The 14,710-nt window shown below is 46.1% G+C and overlaps 1 protein-coding gene across 3 annotated transcripts; it reads left to right on the top strand.

The window, feature by feature from the left end:
• Window positions 1-4,616: 4,616 nt before the first annotated feature.
• SLITRK3 (SLIT and NTRK like family member 3) lies at window positions 4,617-13,872 on the top strand. 3 transcript variants are annotated; one of them, XM_025425465.3, is made up of 2 exons: window positions 4,617-4,821; window positions 10,536-13,872. In XM_025425465.3, exon 2 carries the CDS (start codon window positions 10,557-10,559, stop codon window positions 13,494-13,496), a length of 2,940 nt encoding a protein of 979 aa, XP_025281250.1. In that variant the 5' UTR covers window positions 4,617-4,821; window positions 10,536-10,556; the 3' UTR covers window positions 13,497-13,872. The 3 variants fall into 3 exon arrangements, with proteins under 3 accessions (XP_025281250.1, XP_025281251.1, XP_025281252.1); XM_025425466.3 differs by lacking the exon at window positions 4,617-4,821 and adding an exon at window positions 5,313-5,883; XM_025425467.3 differs by lacking the exon at window positions 4,617-4,821 and adding an exon at window positions 6,058-6,123.
• Window positions 13,873-14,710: the final 838 nt, after the last annotated feature.

The following is a 14,710-nucleotide window of genomic DNA, read 5'->3' as shown; positions in this document are numbered from 1 at the left end:
TAGTTCTACGTTTCTACCTGCCAGGTGAGTTTCTCTTCATACATAAAAACCGAACTCAAATAAGTAGGAAGTTCATTACCTTAGAATTTTATACATATTCTCAAGGGGGTAACTAAGTCTATTCAATGGGAAATAAAAGAAAACATTAAGTTTGCTTAAAATTGATTCTACCAATTAGATTTGTCCCAAAACAAAAACAGCTGTCCTGTAATATACCAACGTCCACATCACAGGCAATATTAAGTAATACTCTAGATAACAATTTGGCAAAAGATAGTAAAATAGGGATGTGCATATCACATAATTGGTCAGACTTGATAATCTTTCAAGTCCCTCTTAATTCTGTGAGTCCATGATGTTGTAAAACTATTCTCATTTTATTTTCTCATCATATATTAAAAAAGAAAAACTTCCTTCACTGCTAAAACTTACGTGATTTACCTCTTTCCAGTACATACAATACCTATTCATTATTTCCTGATGTATTATTCAACAGTTTAATTCATTTCAACAAATATATTTGATTAATTTCCCCTTATCTTGATCTTTGAAAATTTTTTTGTCAGTAGTTTTAATCTTAATATCTACAATCTATTAATTCCAAATAATTTTAGAAAATCTCTTATAAAGGAAACAATAACTTTCTAGGCTTAATCCAGACTACAAATAAAAACTTGCAAGCTTTGTTCATGTTAGATAAACTCTGGGAGTTCTAAAAAAGTTCATTTAATCTTTGAGATTAAAACACATGTTTACTTCAAAGATACCCTAAGGTTTCATTAGGTGGAAGCGTACAAAGTGCTTCTAAATGTTTAAGTTTTTTTTTTTTTTTTTTTTTTTAAAACATTTTTTTTTATTTATTTATGATAGTCATACAGAGAGAGAGAGAGGCAGAGACACAACAGGCAGAGGGAGAAGCAGGCTCCATGCACCGGGAGCCTGATGTGGGATTCGATCCCGGGTCTCCAGGATCGCGCCCTGGGCCAAAGGCAGGCGCCAAACCGCTGCGCCACCCAGGGATCCCCTAAATGTTTAAGTTTAAACAAAATAGAAAACAAAATAGAAAAGATTAATGTCTGAGTATCTTGTAACTTCTTCTTTATATGTATAGCCTGTTAGTTGTAATGACAATGCTGGTATTACTCACAACATGTTGATTCACTAAATTTTACAAGATGCTTTCAAAAAAACAAAGTTACCAATGGGTTTGGAACTTCTACAAAATATAAAACCTTTCAGACATGTTTCTTCTAAGGAGTTCTAGAAAGATATACACAAATAAACATGTAAGTATGTAACCTTCCATCTGAATTGTTCAATCCTTTGAATTCTTTTCACAAATACTAACAGCTAATTTCTGTTTTATGTTTTTATTTGCTTAATTTTTTGCAGACTAAATTTTTATTTGCAAAGCTGTATTGTGTAACTATATGTTCAATTGTTTCAAAGGTGGTATCCAAAGTTGCTCAAATGAAGATATAATTATCAAGCATGTCGTTTGTCAGCCTGAAAATTATTTGGAATGGACCTGAGAGACAGAGAGAGAGAGAGAGAGAGAGAGGTTTTTCATGACTGCCTCTGTAAAAACAGATGAATACAATATATAGATGACTTAGGTATACTATATGTAATCATAAATTACTGCAGAGTTTAGAGCTTTCTAGGGTGAATGCTCCATTGTAAAAGAAACTCTCCTTAGATACTACCTTAGATAGTATTACATCTTTCAAAAGTGTATTTATTTTATTTAAATCACAGTGAGTAAAATACATGCTAGATAAGAAAAATATGTCTACTTTATTCTTTTTAATACCAGTGTCTCTCTGGAAAATGATAGAATAGTTAAAAGGAAACTGAAAAATACTGCTGTCCTTGGAACATATATATATATATATATATATATATATATATATATATGTATGTCAACCAGCAATATATTTAATTACCTTCTATATGTTATCTTGTTTTCCTTTTATTCATTATGCATCACGAATAAAGAAGAGTTTTATCAAGATAGTTCTTCCTTTTTGCAATATAAATTGCTTGATTAAAATAAAACTATGGGCATAACTTTGCAGAATGCTCTAAAAAGTTACAACAAATAATTGCTCAAAGGCCCATCACAATCACTTACCCTACAACATTTTTATCTGACCTGAAATATTTATTATGTTGGAAGTATTTACTTTTAACACTAACAATCCATCTAACTATCTAATCTTCTGTAGCTCCCCAGTACCATCAGACCATATCAACATCTATCTGCTCAGAGTAAATATCTTAACACAGAGTTCTCTTATCAACAAATAACCTTGAAAATCAAGTAAAATGAAAAAAAAAAGTTAAAGAGATTCAGCTATTTTAGGAATGATGTTGGCTGATTTCTTTTAGGGTTACTCTAATATCCTCCAGCCTTGAGGCTCAGGGGCATGTGTGTGATTTCACACTTGCCCACGTAGAATATGGTGTACTCAGGAGTGATTCTCCTCGAATTGAGCAACCACCTGAAAAGGCCAGAAACAACTCTATGACTCATCAGCCTACTGATGTAGTTCTCCTAAATCAGACTGATTTGTTATAGGGATGGACCTTTTTCACAACCTTTCCTAGATATATCCTTTTATTTTTATTTTTTTAAAGATTTTATTTATTTATTCATGATAGAGAGAGAGAGAGAGGCAGAGAGAGAAGCAGGCTCCATGCCAGGAGCCTGATGTGGGACTTGATCCCGGGGCTCCAGGATCGTGCGCCAGGCCAAAGGCAGGCACTAAACCACGGAGCCACCCAGGGATCCCCTAGATATATCTTTTTAAAACTCAATTTGGAGACCTTGTAAGTAAAAAATCCAAGACAGATATTCTTCTCTTATCCATGTCTTCACATATATAAAATTCACATTGAAGCATTTATTAGCCAAGAAAATACTGAGGAGCATTTAAACTTTGTGTCAGTAGATTTGAAGAACTACATTTAAAAGTTTGGGGTGGGGGGGGGGCACCTGGGTGGCTCAGTCAGTTAAGCAACTGACTTTTGATTTCAGCTCGGGTCATGGTCTCAGGGTTGTGAGATCAAGCCTGGCTTCCGATTGCACAAACTCTACTTGAGATCCTCTCTCTCCCTCTGCTCCCATCTGCCCCTTGCACTCCCTCTCTCTCTAAAAATAAATAAAATCTCTGAAAAAGAAAAATAAATAAAAGCATATGTTTTATCATGTTGCTTTCACCACTTTCTAGGTCCCTGGAGATGCCCTATTAATCTAAATAATCTTCACATTATTGTGAAGAGCAAATGGAAGCGTTATGTTTAAAAAGCAATCTAAATTCATTTATGCACAACCAACACAGTTGCCATCCTGAATTTGGCTAATATATGTACAGAATCCAAAGCAATTCCACAGGCCCTTGGTTTTCACTATGACCAGTTCCATCTTCTCTCTTTTAATGAAGGTAATACAGACACTAGACTTGTATAGTATGTACGTAACACACAGTAACGATGATGTGACATAAAGAAAATGCATTAAATAAAGGCTAAAATCATACCTCCAGGCCTGTTTCTCAAAGACTATATATATATATATGAAAGAGTGTTCTTTGCAAGGTTTGAGTTAGCTCTTTTGACAGCTTTTGCAAATAGGGTTGAGGTCCGTTTATGTCTCCGTTATACCAGTTACACAACTTTGCTTGTCTCGGACAATTTATTCCATTCACTTCGTTTAGAAATGGCAAGAGATACAAAGATGATTCCTGGGACTACTTCGTATTCAGTTTGGAAGTTAGTGCAAGATTGCCCTCTCTCCAACACAGTCACTGATGAAAGGGATCTATTAAAAAGAACTGCGTTGGTTTACACTGCAGATTGGAGCATTAAACGACTGCATTAGTATGACTGCAGTGGGGGTAATGGTCGCCTCCAGTGAGTATAGAATGTTGTAATAATACTTTCACATACGTGCAATAATTGCTCAAACGTCCTCATTGAATTCGTCACGAACTGCTATCCGGCATCTCCCCAGCTAATGCCCCTCACACCTCCCCTCGCTCTTAGTTTTATTTCCCTCCGTCTTAGCGAGTGTAAACACATCAGGAAATCCGTGTACTTCCCAAATGTCACCTATGTATCATGAATTGGGGTGTGCGTGGGGGGGGGAGCGGGGGAGGGGGAGGGGGAGGGGGCTGCAAATCGCTTGCAAACAGCTTCTTCGGAGGCGTTTAGCGATACCGCCCAGCTCGAGAGCTCGAGAGCTCGGAGGCTCCGAATTCGATGACCCCGCCCGAAACCCCTTGGGCCTGGCCTGTAATTTTCCAAACAGCGAGCTCTCCTTTGCAAATAAAAGTTAAACATCGAGCCACAAGATAACAGAATGCTGACTTCCTGCCACTCAATTTTACAGGGCTTCTCTTTGTAGGGCTGCCAGATTGTGACCGATAAGGTGGGGGGGGGGGTGAGAGAGAGAGAGAATGAGAGGAGAGAGAGAGAGAGAGAGAGAGGGAGAGAGAGGGAGAGGGAGAGAGGGAGGAGAGCGATCACTCGCTTCCTGCTCCCTAAGCAGGGATCTGCCTGCGATGCGCGGCGAGGGGACTGCGGCGGCTGCTCCACACAGTTGGCGCGGAGGAGGGGCCGGGGGTGCGGGCGGGGGGAGGGGGCCCCGGCTGGCGGCGGCTCCGGCGATGGGCTGATCTGGGGGCTCCCGAGCGCCGCTCCCCGCGTGCGCGATTTGGGGGCAGCAGCTGATGGATTTGCGTTCGGGGTCCGGCCCGGCGTCTCGTGTGCCGCCTCCCCGAGCCCGACCTGGAGCTCCCGGTTCGGGTGCAGACGTCGGTAAGTAACGTGGGGTCCGCTGCCAGTTAACCGCCGAGGCCATTCAAGTGGCACTTTTAAAGCAGGTCAGTCCTGGAAGATGCCGCCGCCGCGAGCGTCTCCTTGGCCTGAAAGGTTCGGCGCGGCCCCCTGCCCCGCCCCCCGCCCGCTCGGGCTCCCGCCGCCGCCGCCGCCGCCGCCGCCGCCGCTCGCGCTCGGGAAGTGAGGGTGCTTGGGTGCTGGGCGGTCGGGGGCGCAGCCTGTGCCCGCAGGACCGCTTCACCTTCGGGCTCCGCCTGAGCGCTCCCGACACCGAGTCCGATTTGGTGTGCACGGCCATGCTGTGGTATCTGTAGCTCTCCTCTTCTCCCCACCCCGCCCCCCACCCCCCACCCCTCCCTTCGCCGTCTGGCCAATGCTGGGGTCTGGGATCCAGTCGCCCCCTCCCGCCTCCTGCCCGCCCCTCCCCACCCCCTTCTCTCCTCTCCGCACCACCCACCCCCGCTCCCACCTACCCAAAGGGTCAAGAGCAAAGACGCCGCCGGGAGGAGGTTAGGGCTAGTCCCATCTCTTCAGATCGGAGGAGGAGGCCTCGGGCAGGGATTGCACTGGGTGACAACCTTTCAGGAAGCGAGGAAGAGAAGGAAGGAGGGGGAAAAGAAAAAAAAAAAAAAAAAACACCCAACCCCATCCCGGAGACCCAGCCGGGACTGTCGCGGACCGCGGAGCTCGACAGTGCACGGGAGCTGCGCCCCAGGACGCCCGCTGTGCCCGCCTGGCCGCGCGGGGCCGCGGGGACTGTGGTCGTGAGCTCCCCGCCACCGGCGACGTCAGGCTAGGTGAGCGCCCCGCTCGCCCATTGGTATGCAGCGACCATTTCCCTCCGAGCCTCAAAGGTGGAGACACTCCAAAGGATTACAAGCGTGATGTGGCGGCCTCGCTGAAAGTTGGCGGCCGGGAGGCAGGGAAGCCGCCGGGGCTACGGCGCGATGGATACAACGGAGCCTCCCCGAGAGTTCGCACCTCCCGCCGGGCAGCCCCTCGCAGCACATCCCGGAGACCCCGAGCGCCCCGCACCCCTAGGTACTCGGCGCAGCCTTCCCTACTTTGCCTGATTGAAACCAGTATTGCTCGCTTGTAGGATGTGCCTTGGTAGAGAATGTAGAGTTTTGACAGCGGCGTCTTCTGTACGTTCACAGGTGCTTGGAGGGGGGGGGGGTGGTTGCATTTTGGAACTGGATCCCTTGGTTGTCAGGACAACGGTTGAAGGGATGGTCCTGGACGCTCACATACCCTCGGACCCCTTCCCGGGGGGAGGACGGTGTAAGTAACTCCAACAAATAGGCCAAGTGTCGGAGCGAAGGGCCCCTCCCCCAGTGGGTCGCTCGCCCGGCTTGTGAAAGAAGGAAAATCGGCTCGAGGTTTTCGCCGTTTCCCGGGGCTAAACGTACCCATTTCGTGCGTTTCGCCTGGAGACAGCCGATTAGCAAAAGCATCTGTAGAAGGCTCGGACCTCCTCGGAAAATGAATGATGCAGCATTTTAATTATTTGTTCTAGGGGTGGTCGTCTCGCTTCCATATTGGAATATTGAACCTTAGATATGGGGAGACGAGTGGGCTCGGGGATCGGGCAAAGGGGAGGGGAGGTCGGGGGGGCGCTCTGTGGGGAGAAAGGGCTTCTTGTCCTCCCCGTGGACAGATGATGCCGGGCGCTCCCAGCAGGGAGCTGGGATCCGGGGCTCCAGGGCCCTGCGTCCCCTAACTTTTGGAGCCCTTCCTACCACTCAGACACCGCACACCGAGGTAAAGGAAGGAAGGGGGGGGGGGGGGCAGCAGCCTTTAGGACGTGGGCCAAAGCTAGAACTTGAGGCGATGCAGTTAAGGAGAGCACAGAGGGCGATGGCGGTGATGGCCATGGACGGTCGCCGGGCAGCTCCGGGAACCGCCGGGCTCCCCAGCGCTGCCATCGCATCCCGGGCTCCGAGGCGACCCGCGAGACCGTCCCCGCCTTCGCACGTCGGGCGCCCGAGGCCGGGTGCGGCGGGGGAAGAGGATGGGGCTTTGCTCTGGTTCTGGGCTCAGGCTGTCGTCGGTGACGCGCGGCTCGGCTGCGACCCGAGAAACGGGCCGGGTCTGGACCGCCCAGGGTGGGGAGCGTTAGGGAATCTTGCCTTCCTGCCTACCGAGTCTGTAATCGCTGTTTCTAATCTTAGCTACTCGGGAGCGGCGGACACTTGTGTGGTCATTTTAAATGCAAAACACCATGCAAATCGTCTGCGGCTGACTCTTAAGGAACGTTTAGGTCGCATCAGGTGATTTGCATATATTTAGAATGGTAAAGAATCGATAAGTTGTTTTTCTGTTTGTTTTTTCTTTGAAATTTGATTTTGTTTAAAAAAAAAAAAAAGCGCTTTAAGGGAAAGCTCTTCTTCTCTACCCGCTAACTTTGAGTCCTTGGGCACTTGAGGTTCAGTCCAGTTCATCGGCGATCAGAAAGTCCCTCCCTTCCCCAGGAGCTGGTTACAGGATTGGTGTGGAGGGGGTGGGGGGGTGGGCGCGCAGGGCAATCGGTGCCCTCCGGTTCCCGCTAACTGGACGCGTTTGTTGCACACTTGCCTGTCCCCAGTTTCCCCGCTAAGCTGCCTTTCCTCCTAGTAGGGAGGGGGCTGCTCAACTGTCTCCGAGGGTTTCTGTGATCTGCTGGCCTCTCTTCACTGCAATGTCTTTGCTCAATCACCCCCACCCTCACGTCTCCCTATTTTCCTCTTACCCAAAATATCACGGAAAAAAATATTTGGATCAAAAAAAAGATGGGGGGGGGAGTGGGGGGGAGGTGGAGAGGGTCGAGGGAAAAAAAAATAAATAAATCTAACCCCTGAAATGCTGCCCCCTATCCTCACGAGGTCTTTCCCGGTAGGAGAAAGTGAAATGTGCCATTGTTACCAAGTGGTCTGCGCTGGCCTGTCTCTGTTTTTAAAAAGGTGGAAGCAGACACATGGCCGTTGAATCCAGGGGAAATCGAAGGCTTTGAGCTGCAGCACAACAAAAGGATTCCTGGTGCAAAGAGATCGAAGCAAAATGCAGGAGAAACCCGGTCCAAGCCGCTCAGGCTGCCTGGGCTCTTGTTCGGGACACCTAAGCAGAATCAGCTAGATCCAGCCCTTCTCCTTTGGGGGACCTTTTATCCCTGTCTTTGGAGGGGAGTGTCTGTGCTATGAAAAGGATGATTCTGAACGATGATCTTACTTTATAACCCGTCTACACTAGACAGAGGAGCTTTGGAAACTAGAAGAGCAAAACAGTCAGGAGATGATTTCCTTGAGAGTTAAAAATAATAGTAATAAAAAGAAGGGAGGGGAATGCCTACACTCCCACCCACCCCCACCTTCTCCACCAAAGGAATGCTTCCCTTAGGCTGGCTTCTGCTTCCCTGTTTCTTATTTTGACAATTTGTGATCTCGACCCCTCCAGGTTTTTTTTTTTTTTTTTTTTTTCTCGTCCCTTACACGCACACACACGAACTGTATAGTCAGGGCTTCCCAGTGCTCGTTCCCGACCCCAAGCTAAGCGCGTTCCCTTCTTGGAGCTCATTTTCGTGACGTGGAAAGCCGGATCCAGGGTTACAGCACAAAAAAAAAAAAAAAAAAAAAAAGGGCCAGCAGCACAAGAGAAGTCCGGGTTCTGCACTGGGATTGAGCCTGCCTCCCTGCCTGCCTCCCTCCCGCCCTTCCTCCCAGCGCCCAATGATGTGCTGCCGGTACCCGGGGAGAGCGGCGGCGGCGGCGGCGGCGATGCTGGAAGCCTGCTGCAGCCCCTTCTCCTCCCTCCTCTATTGAGTGTGCCAAGCGGCAGTTCTGCATCCTAAAGAAGCCCATTGAAAGGCCCATTGCATTCCCAGCACGTCTCAAGCTTGCTGCTTTTATTTTTTCTCTTCGTCTCCCCCACCCACCCCCTCTATCCCCCTTTGCTTCAGCTTCAGCAAAAGGAAGGGAGGGAGAGGGAGAGAGAATCCTTAAAATCAAGCTTCCCCCCCCCCTTCCAATGTTCAATACTTAAAAAAAAAAATCTCCTGCAAAAATAGGTAAGTCAAAGACATCTGGAGCCTTTCTTAACCTAAGTCTCAGGGACCTCAGAAACAAGAAAAACATTTTTTTTTTTAAATGGTGAGGAGAGAACTTAAGTAGATTTTAATATTTTATAAGAGAGACAGGGAAGACTAACTGATACTGCAATGTAGCTTCATCTGCCTTCTGTCTCTCTCTCTCTCTTTTCATTTGTTTCTAAAAATTGAGCATTGCATGCCCGAGGCGTATTTCTCTTTGCTTTCTCATGGGTCTTCCTTTCCTTACAGCTGTGTACATTATATGCAAGTTGAATATGAAGATTTAGTCTTTTCACTCTCCCTATAAATTATACCATTGTGTTTTCAGAGGGTTGGCAAAATATTTCCTTAATGTATGTATCTTACTTGTGGAGAGAAAACATATGCTAAAAATTCCGGTATATTTTCATTGATTAAAAATAATTATTTCATTTTGATTGATATTTCAGTGACTCAGAAAGGGCAATCTCACAAAACTGCATTAATATAATTTATTTATGTACGCATTTTCATATACTGATGATATAAAGCAAAGAAAGAGAGCCATAGAGGAAGGCTCTGTATTATTAGAATAGTGCACAGTATTTGTTTCTTCTGATTGGAAAAGAATGATGTCTTTCTTTGAAATGTAATTCATATGATAGATCATTTACCAGCAGGTAAGAATCAAGGTTTCCAGCCTTTCTTGCCTTTAACTACCCAACTGTCTTCTAACCAGCCACCTGCCATTCCAGCTTTTTACGGGGTTCCTCAGCTGATCTCGAAGGCACAGATACACGTTCCAAACTATGCTCTGCAAGTGTTATAATACAGACACTCCCAGGCTCAGCATCCTTTAGCTATCATCTTTAATTCTGACAACTGCATGAGCTCCTTCTTTAGAAAGGCTAATTACTCCTAAAGGGGTTAAATGGCCAAATGATACATCCCTGTAGAAATTATTTAATTAAAGGAGATGTTAAAAATCTGTGCTTGGGCAAAAGAGGGTGGGGGTATAGTGTGATACTGAGCATACACTATAATTAAGTACACTATGATCATCTCTTAAGCAGAATCTTAAGTTTTCCTGAGAAACCAAGCATCTTCTACATCTCAACATCTGATGTTGGGTAATGGGCTCATAATTTATCACATTCTAATGTAATAACTCTGTGGTGTACTGTGTCTTTTTATGAGTGGAAACCTATAGTTTAAAGGATATTTATGTATTCCCCATCAGAGTTCCAATCAGATTTATAATGGGCACCTCTGATATCAATGTGAGTTTTAGCAGGCAAACAGATGTAATGGCCCAATTCCTGCCATTATTACTGAATCTGCCTATATCTAAAAGGCATCTCTGTATACCAGTCCTTTGATTGCTGTAAGAGGCAATGAAGGCTGCTTGTGTTAGTATAATATGCCCTTTACCAAGTATGTCTTGCTCAGGAAAACGTCATTGCATGGCACAATACTTCAGAGTCACCCAAGTTTAAATACAAAACATATTAAGCATGTTGATAGATCATTTGGACTGTCAGTTCAGCAACTGCTAAAGTTTTGTATCATTCTTAAGAAGCTTCAAATGTAGGAGTCAATTAGAATAGTGCATACGAGGAAAGGCTAAAAATCTGCATCTTTATTTCTGTTGCAGTTTTGTAATCAACTACGAACGATGAAACCTTCCATAGCTGAGATGCTTCACAGAGGGAGGATGTTGTGGATAATTCTTCTAAGCACAATTGCTCTAGGATGGACTACCCCGATTCCCCTGATAGAGGACTCAGAGGAAATAGATGAGCCCTGTTTTGATCCATGCTACTGTGAAGTTAAAGAAAGCCTCTTCCATATACATTGTGACAGTAAAGGATTTACAAATATTAGTCAGATTACTGAGTTCTGGTCAAGACCTTTTAAACTCTATCTGCAAAGGAATTCAATGAGGAAATTGTACACCAACAGCTTTCTTCATTTGAACAACGCCGTGTCCATTAACCTTGGGAACAATGCATTGCAGGACATTCAATCAGGAGCTTTCAATGGTCTTAAGATTTTAAAGAGGTTATATCTACATGAGAACAAACTAGACATCTTCAGAAACGACACCTTCCTTGGCTTGGAAAGTCTGGAATATCTGCAGGCAGATTACAATGTCATTAAACGTATTGAGAGTGGGGCATTTCGGAACCTCAGTAAATTGAGGGTTCTGATTTTAAATGATAATCTCATCCCCATGCTTCCAACCAATTTATTTAAGGCTGTCTCCTTAACCCATTTGGACCTACGTGGAAACAGGTTAAAGGTTCTTTTTTACCGAGGAATGCTAGACCACATTGGCAGAAGCCTGATGGAGCTCCAGCTGGAAGAAAATCCCTGGAACTGTACATGTGAGATCGTGCAATTGAAGAGTTGGCTGGAACGCATTCCTTACACTGCCCTGGTGGGAGACATCACCTGTGAGACCCCTTTCCATTTTCATGGAAAGGACCTGCGAGAAATCAGGAAGACAGAACTCTGTCCCCTGCTGTCTGACTCTGAGGTGGAGGCTAGTCTGGGGATTCCCCACTTGTCATCAAGCAAGGAGAATGCGTGGCCAACTAAGCCTTCCTCAATGTTGTCCTCTGTCCATTTTACCGCTTCTTCTGTTGAATATAAGTCCTCAAATAAACAGCCCAAGCCCACTAAACAGCCCCGAACACCAAGGCCACCTTCCACATCCCAAGCTTTATACCCTGGTCCGAACCAACCTCCCATTGCTCCTTACCAGACCAGACCACCCATTCCCATTATATGTCCTACTGGGTGTACCTGCAATTTGCACATCAACGACCTTGGCTTGACTGTCAACTGCAAAGAGCGAGGATTTAATAACATTTCTGAACTTCTTCCAAGGCCACTGAATGCCAAGAAACTTTACCTGAGTAGCAATCTGATTCAGAAAATATACCGTTCTGATTTTTGGAATTTCTCCTCCCTGGATCTCTTGCATCTGGGGAACAATCGTATTTCTTATGTCCAGGATGGAGCCTTCATCAACCTGCCCAACCTAAAGAGCCTCTTTCTCAATGGCAACGATATCGAGAAGCTGACACCAGGCATGTTCCGAGGCCTACAGAGTTTGCACTACTTGTACTTTGAGTTCAATGTCATCCGAGAAATCCAGCCTGCAGCCTTCAGCCTCATGCCCAACTTGAAGCTGCTATTCCTCAACAATAACTTGCTGAGGACCCTGCCGACAGACGCCTTTGCAGGCACTTCCCTGGCCCGGCTCAACCTGAGAAAGAACTACTTCCTCTACCTTCCTGTGGCTGGTGTCCTAGAACACTTGAATGCCATTGTCCAGATAGACCTCAACGAGAATCCCTGGGACTGTACCTGTGACCTGGTCCCCTTCAAACAGTGGATTGAAACCATCAGCTCAGTCAGTGTGGTGGGTGATGTGCTTTGCCGGAGCCCTGAGAACCTCACCCACCGAGATGTGCGCACCATTGAGCTGGAAGTTCTCTGCCCAGAGATGCTGCACGTCCCGCCAGCTGGAGCATCCCCAGCCCAGCCTGGAGATTCTCATCTTGCGGGGGGGCCAACGAGCGCATCACCTTATGAGTTCTCGCCCCCTGGGGGCCCCGTGCCACTTTCTGTGTTGATTCTCAGCCTACTGGTTCTTTTTTTTTCTGCTGTCTTTGTTGCTGCAGGCCTCTTTGCCTATGTGCTCCGACGGCGCCGGAAGAAGCTGCCCTTTAGAAGCAAGCGGCAAGAAGGTGTGGACCTTACTGGCATCCAGATGCAATGCCACCGGCTTTTTGAGGATGGTGGAGGTGGTGGAGGTGGAAGTGGAGGTGGGGGCAGACCAACTCTTTCCTCCCCGGAGAAGGCTCCTCCGGTGGGCCACGTATATGAGTACATCCCCCACCCCGTTACCCAGATGTGCAACAACCCCATCTACAAGCCTCGTGAGGAGGAAGAGGTGGCTGTTTCCTCAGTCCAGGAGGCAGGGAGCACAGAACGAGGGGGTCCTGGGACACAACCACCAGGAATAGGTGAGGTTCTCCTAGGAAGTGAGCAGTTTGCTGAGACACCCAAGGAGAACCACAGCAACTACCGGACCTTGCTGGAGAAAGAGAAGGAGTGGGCCCTGGCGGTGTCCAGCTCCCAGCTCAACACTATAGTGACAGTGAATCACCACCACCCTCACCCTCACCACCCAGCAGTTGGTGGGGTTTCTGGGGTAGTTGCGGGACCTGGGGGAGACTTGGCTGGGTTCCGCCACCATGAGAAGAATGGTGGGGTGGTGCTGTTTCCTCCTGGGGGAGGCTGTGGTGGTGGCAGTATGCTACTAGACCGAGAGAGGCCACAGCCAGCCCCCTGCACAGTGGGATTCGTGGATTGTCTCTATGGCACAGTGCCCAAATTAAAGGAACTGCACGTCCACCCTCCTGGCATGCAATACCCAGACTTACAGCAGGACGCCAGGCTCAAAGAAACCCTTCTCTTCTCGGCTGGAAAGGGCTTCACAGACCACCAAACCCAAAAAAGTGATTACCTCGAGTTAAGGGCCAAACTTCAAACCAAGCCGGATTACCTCGAAGTCCTGGAGAAGACGACATATAGGTTCTAACAGAAAAAGAAAAATTAGTGCTTTTTTTTTTTTTTTTCAAAAGGAAAGGAAAATAAAAGAAATATATCCCTTGCTCCCTTTACACTCGTCCCAATAACTCTATTCTCACAAACTTCCCTGCCCTGAACAGAACTGAAACCGCATGATAACTAGAAAATACAGATGTATGCTCTCCCCTCTCAGATGTGATTTGGAGGAAGGGCCATACTCAGATCATTAATCAATGAAGTGCCTTCGCAGACTTTTGCCAGCAAATGTTATCATTATTTTTTTATACTGAAACTTGAGACTTTGACTGTGCCATGTATAAGGTATATTGGGGATCGTTGTATTGATCCTAATTAAGTAAAATTCGATGTGTCTTTATTTTCAGTAATTTTTTTTAGTTGTAGTTTTGTTTGAAGGGGGGGCGGGAGGGAAACAAATTGACATTTGTGGCTTTCTTTCCTCTTCCCATCATGGCACAGATTCTGTACATGTATTAACAATGCAGTTTGCTGCATGCCTGGAAACTGCAAGACGGGGAGGGAGGGGGCGGGTCTTGCTCGAATGTTCTCACCCACTCTTTTTTCTGTCACACACACACACCCACACGCAAATCACAAATCCCTGCACACAGTTAGGTCCCTAAACCTGCAGCCTCTTCCTTCTGGTGCAGGTACACGTACACACACACACACACACACACACGTACACACTTGTGCGTGCATGCACACACAAACATACACACCCCATTCCCTTGTAACCCAATCTAATTAGTTCGGGTTTGATCCATCCCTCTACTCTTCATAGCTTCATCTTCCCTTCACCCCTAGTGTACAGCACTCTCTTACCACCCTGGGAAGTCATATATAGGTTGGATGCTACTGAAGTGGAAGCCTGGTGGTTTAACAGCTGGAGGCACACCTAGGGATGAGCACCCTCTTTGCGACACTTCATCCTGATGCCAAGATTTTTTGGAGAACATCTGCACTTTCTTATATATATATATATAAATATAATATTAAAAAAATAAAAAAGCAACTGGGTATATATCACTAACAGCTTTGTAGGAAGCACTTTTAATGTTTTCTCTCTCACACACAAAGATTCAAAAGAAATGTGCATATATTTATTCTGTAATTTCAGTGATTATAAATTGTAAAGGTAATGTTTAATCATTGTATAGTGATTATGCGTCTGGTATAGCTTTCCTAATAAAAAGTTTTTGAAAA

This window comes from Canis lupus, chromosome 34 (genome assembly GCF_003254725.2).
Source record: "Canis lupus dingo isolate Sandy chromosome 34, ASM325472v2, whole genome shotgun sequence".
NCBI lineage: Eukaryota > Metazoa > Chordata > Mammalia > Carnivora > Canidae > Canis > Canis lupus.
This window is presented reverse-complemented; position numbering and strand designations above follow the sequence as displayed.